The sequence below is a fragment of the Semicossyphus pulcher genome, unplaced genomic scaffold, assembly GCF_022749685.1.
Source record: "Semicossyphus pulcher isolate SPU_LCO1_2020_fin unplaced genomic scaffold, fSemPul1.0.p SCAF_9, whole genome shotgun sequence".
NCBI classification, from domain to species: Eukaryota; Metazoa; Chordata; class Actinopteri; order Labriformes; family Labridae; genus Semicossyphus; species Semicossyphus pulcher.
The window spans coordinates 24,989,947-24,995,570 of record NW_027211770.1 but is presented as its reverse complement, the minus strand read 5'-3'; the positions used below and the strand labels follow the sequence as shown (position 1 = coordinate 24,995,570).

The 5,624-nt window shown below is 41.8% G+C and overlaps 1 protein-coding gene across 1 annotated transcript; it reads left to right on the top strand.

Moving 5' to 3' along the window:
- The first annotated feature begins 1,574 nt into the window (after positions 1-1,574).
- Positions 1,575-4,816, top strand: LOC138584810 (uncharacterized protein C1orf232). Its single transcript, XM_069657121.1, has 4 exons — positions 1,575-1,655; positions 3,147-3,224; positions 3,466-3,572; positions 4,459-4,816. Exons 1-4 carry the CDS (start codon positions 1,575-1,577, stop codon positions 4,814-4,816), a joined length of 624 nt encoding a protein of 207 aa, XP_069513222.1.
- The last annotated feature ends 808 nt before the right edge of the window (positions 4,817-5,624 follow it).

The window sequence follows — 5,624 nt, the reverse complement described above, 5'->3', positions numbered from 1 at the left end:
ATCTTTTTGATGCAGAAATCCTCTCTGGCATTATGGTCCAAATCTCCACCATGCTGCATGTTATATTTAGTGATGAAATCTTCACTGGATTGCATCACTTTTAATCCCTTTTGCATCTCTAATAAGACATATGTGGCTCCTTAAAGAAGCCACGAAGCCTCCAATTCTGCCTCAGTGTGGCGTGTTAACTCTGGGTGTGTCTTTTCCAATCTGAAACATGAGCTGCTGCGGCCACATCACAGAACTGGCTGCTCTTCAAATAACCAACATCCCTCTGTCTGTGTGCAAACACGAGTCGTCCATAGAAGTGCATTCATAATTCATGTCGATCTTATGGATCTGCCGGCCTTACAGCTTCATTACTGTCGGACATATGGTAATCAAAACCAGGAAGAGGAGAGAGCTATAGGATAAGTTAGGTCAGATTTCTCTGATGTATAATCAAGATTATCCTCAGGTAAATGTACAGAAGTGCATTTTATATATATTTTAGTAAATATAGAGTTGTTAATGCTATAACGACTGCTGCAGTAAGACATAATTGAAACATGTAGATTTAACATTAGATTAAGTCGAATTTGTTTCAGCGAATAAGCCGAACAGTGTAAGTTCTGTACTCGGGTGTATTGTTGTGGGTGCTGCTGAAACCCAATCAGTCATCAAAGCTTTATACATCTCTCTTTATCTACACGACACTCGCCGGCCCTCTCGGGTTGCAGAGCGACCCAGAGTCAAAAAAACAGAAACCTTGCAGTGCACCTGAATCTGGTTAGAGATTGATTGATTTGCTGCAGCAGCCAATGAGAGAAGAGGAAGGAGGACAGGTGACAGAGGAGGACAAGTGGTTAGTCTGGAGAGATGATAAAAAAAACTTGTGCTTCCATAAATGAATGTGTGCCTACAGTTGATTACTTAGTGCATGTTTCAAAATAAAGGCCTTTCTTTTTATTGGAAACTTCTAATTTGGATGGAAAGTTTAATCTTACGTTAGAAGTAAACATGAATATTGTCAATGCACTGGGCCGCTGAAGCATAAAATAGTGCAACTGAGTTCTCCATCTGAACATAAAGATGTCTATAATGTGCATGTGTGTGCTGGTTTTTGTGCATCAGGGTTACAGGAGCCAGTCTACAAAACTCTGGCTGACAATGGACCGCTGGCTCTGGGAAAGAGACCCTCTGAAATATGCATGAGGAAATGTACACCTGTTTCCAGGTAACCAAGGCAGGGATTCTGAACCGTGACGTTGAATTTAGTGTGTGTGTGTTGTACACCTACGCATGCACAAACAGCACAGCTTCCTACCTTTACCTGTTCAGACACTCTGCAGGGACGAAAGCAGCTGTCATCCCCCGTTAGCCTGACGAGACAGAGATCAATCTGAGCGGGAGGAACGTTATGAAACAGTGCGGGCCTCGGAGCTGAAAAGGATCCCCCGTACTGCTGAGCTACTCAACTTTTCACGCATGGAAACAGGTCCGAGTCGGCCAAACTGAGCTGAGCTGAAGCTGGAAGAGGAGGCTGGACCGCGGAGGCACCTTGTCCTGACTGTTGAGAATCTACTTCTGCAAGCATGAATCCAGTGTGGAAGGTGTACAAGAGCAAAGTGATGAAGACCCTCAACCCTGAGTATGAGGAGGAAACTGCAGAAGAGGTACACAGTATTAAACTTCCTCCATCTTTGATTCATATTCAAATGTCAGAAAGTTAAAGTGGCTGTTGGCACTGCAGTCAGAAAGTCATCAGGTTTTGTTTGCTCATCATTTTTTATTAATTACAGGGTCAGATGAGCTCGCCGGGCTGTTGTGTTTTCCATGCAAAGGGAACTTTGAGGCAGAAGTTGGGCCCACACAACACTTCCTCTTGTGCTTTGGGACTTTTTAAAGTCTATGAATTAATTACTGATGAAAGTGTGAAATAGTTTCCAGTGTCAATGAAGCAGAAGTATTACAGAAGTTTAATGTTTTCATCAGTGGTGGAAAGAAGCTACATGTAAATAAATGATATGCTTAGGTACAATTTTGAGGGTCTTCAAGTTACTGTATGCTTCTTTTCCACCACGTTTTAGAGGGAAATATTGCACTTTTACCTCTATTAATTTTATATAAAACCGTATCATCATCTGTTGCATCATAAATTCATATTTTATGATGATAATCTTTTGATTTCCAAATTTCTTGACCAGTGATCGCTCAGATATTCCCCTTGTAATCTCCTCAGATGGTTTCATTCGAGGCCCAAAAAGGAAAAGAACCTTAACAGAAAAATTTAATTTTTTAAGAGAAGTCCAATTATTTATAAGAAGTTTGAGTAGCAAAACTTCATTTTTTCTTCTTTCCTGCACAATTCATCATCTCACAACCCTACAGATTAATCTTGCAGGCCTTTGGATGGAGCCCAGTCCCGGATTAAACCACCAAACTCCACATAACGTATTCAAAAACCAGCTCCAACTCCTCTGCGTAAAACTGCAAAATACTGCTCCATATTGCTGCAACAGTCATTTTGAACGAGGGCCTTATTTTAACCTTCTACCGCTGGTTTTCAAGGCCTCATTGCGACACCTCCGAGGTTCGGTACCAGCGAAACAGACACAGTGTTGCATTGACCCAGATCTCTGCAGGGCCGAGAAACTCGATCCTGCACGGGAGCTGAACAAACGGATTAGTTGGCATTCCACTGACTGACTGACATGGTGGACGAGACAGACAGATAACCAGGGCCTGTGGTGTCTCGCACTGCCGGGGCATCTGCAGGGACTGACAGAGATTACTTTGTGTGTTTGGAAAGAGAGGGTTTCCATTTACACGGATGTGCAGAGATGTCATCGCTGCTATTTTTATATCGCTTTGCTCCACACATACCAGTGAAATATGAGACAATTATCATGGCTATATATTCACGGATGAAAAGATATGTTTCACAGATAAAATACTGCTCCAGAAATCTATGCATTCTGCCTTCTTCATGAACATTTCTTAATGCATGCAGCACAGATCTCATCATGTGCTTTCTGCAGGTTGTAGTACCAACGACATCCACTAGATGGCGACTAATGTGCACAAATACTTGCACCAGAGAGGATTTTGTTTGCCGTATGGACAGGTGAGGTGCATCCATTGAGTCTGTTTTTGTGCCGTTGCAGGTCACAGAGGTGGAGAACGATGTGAGTCCTGTGCAGGAGGATGAGGGACCCAACGCTGTGTCCCAACTGGCCAGAAAAGTATGTGAACAAAGACGGCTCTTACTTAGTATTTTGGAGATTATATATCCCACAATAGTATTAAGGTTGATCCTAGAGGACCGATATACCTTCTAATGATGCCTCTCGTTAGCTTCAGTCAGATATTCCTTCCTCTTCAAGTACCACAGAGGACCATTGTTCAGCTTTCATCATCTGAAACCATCTAAACATATACCTACTTTGACCTTTGACCCCATGTCTGTTGTGGTTGTGTGTGCAGATGCAGGGGGCCGGGACTAAAAGCTGGAACAGGCTATCATCTCTCTTCAACAAAGAAGATGAACATCAGCTCCTAGAGGAGACCGAGAGTCCGCCTGTCCCCGACCAGTGAGTGGAAATATTTCTCCTCTGTTTACTTCCTCTCTCTTCCTAGTTTCTGTGTGTGATGTTCACACTTTTATTTGATACTGGGAGTGATCAGATTGGAGTTTAAATCATGCAGCACTTCAAGGAAGCCCAAAATATGTCGTACATTTTAGTAGAATACTGACAGAATATGACTTTAACTATAAATTGCAAGACTTAAACTTTGCTTTGGTGAAAACTGGGCTAAAAGAAACCTTAAGTTTAATACACTTCCTTTTTAAGCAGTGGTTTGATATTTTGGGAAACTTGAATTGTCACCAATTAAAGAGGATCGATGCCACTTTTTGTCTCCTAAATGTGGAACTACAACCAGAAGCTGCTTATTTTAGCTTCACATAATGACTGGAAATGGACGAACAGCTAGCCTTAAACACATCTGACTACAACCACCCCTACAGCACACTAGCACACACATTATATCTCACATGCAAATCTGTGCAAATATTTAGAAAAGCTTACGAATAACAGGTCATGCTTTAGATGTGCTTGTAGATTTTATCACCCTTGAACAGAACCAGGCTAACTGTTTCCCCCCTGTTTCCAGTCTTTGTGCTAAGCTAAGCTTACCATCTGCTTGGCGTTAGCTTCATATTTAGTGGACAGACATGAGCGTGATATCATTTTGTTTTATCTAACAGTGGACGACTGAAATAAAACTCAAACTTTAGTTGAACTTAATATATTTTCTGTCTTTAGAACAGTTCTGTCGCTAAAGAATGTTTGTTAGTATAACTGATACGGTAAATCTAAAATCAGTGAACAGAAGGTTGACAATGGTTAATTTGAAGCCAGACTAACTCTGTATTTGACCTTAAACTGAACCCCACTACTTTCTCTGAATCCTCAGTCCACTTGCAGTAAAGCCAGAGGAGCCTCCTCGACCCACCAAGCGCTCGGCATTCTGGGATAGCTTTGCAGCCAACTGGGCCGCCAAGAAGCAGGCGGAAGCTGCAGCTGCCGCTGCTGCTGCAACAAATGAAGCGGCAGCAGTGCAGGGTGAGGAGGGGGTGACGGAGGCTGGAGGGGAGGTGACGGCCCCTCAGGACGGGCAGACCACTGAGGGAGAGGAGAGCGAAGGAGGAGGAGGAAGGAGCAACAACAGCTTCTCCAAATACGTCTCGCTGGGAGGAGGAAGCAATGAGGCTTCTTTCAAGTGGAACTTTGTTACCAGCAAGCTGGCAGAGCTGAAGACCAAGGGCAACTAGCTGTTCAGGATGGAGGAATGTGGAGATTAAAAACAACATGATGAAGGGGTCAGATGATTAAGTTTGGAAGAGGTTGAGGAGGAGAGTATATTTTACACAGGATCACATGTGTTGTTTAATCACATTTTGATCTATTTAACTTAAGCACCATTTCCCATAGATTTATCATAACATAAAAAAAGTTCCAATAAACCAAAGTTCTCACCTTTACTTCCCAGTTTCAGACCCAAATGTAGTCTTGATATATTTTTTGGGAACATTTTTGAGAGCAAGGGGGGATCATATCATGAATGGTGTTATATATAATTAATTATTTCTTTAAATTTAGAAACACAAATGCTCTGAAATATGATGATTTATACTCAAACAATATAGAGTACACCAATACCACTAATACCACCCACCAAAAACGGATTTGGACTTCTTAAATATCTTGTAAGAAATTAGCTAATTAATATTCTTTGCAGATTAGGTGGGTGTACTAAGCATATTTGACTACACAGCTAATGGTTGCCTCTTTTAGACACAGCTTGTAGCAAAAAGCGTTATAAGATCTCAGTTTGGTGGAAGTAAGTACAAAAGGATTTATGACTTTATCCAGTATTTTAACCTTTAAACAGGCTACACAATACAGTAAGCTTCAAAGGGGTTGTACGATGATATCTTCTTTCCCAAAGTGCTTTTTAAACCACAGAAAGGGGCCTTCACACCTGTCAGCAAACTTAATCTAATCTGTATTTTACCAAAACGTGGATTAAGAGATTAAAGGCAGCGATAGCCGGATTAGTTGAGGATTATCTCACTTAAC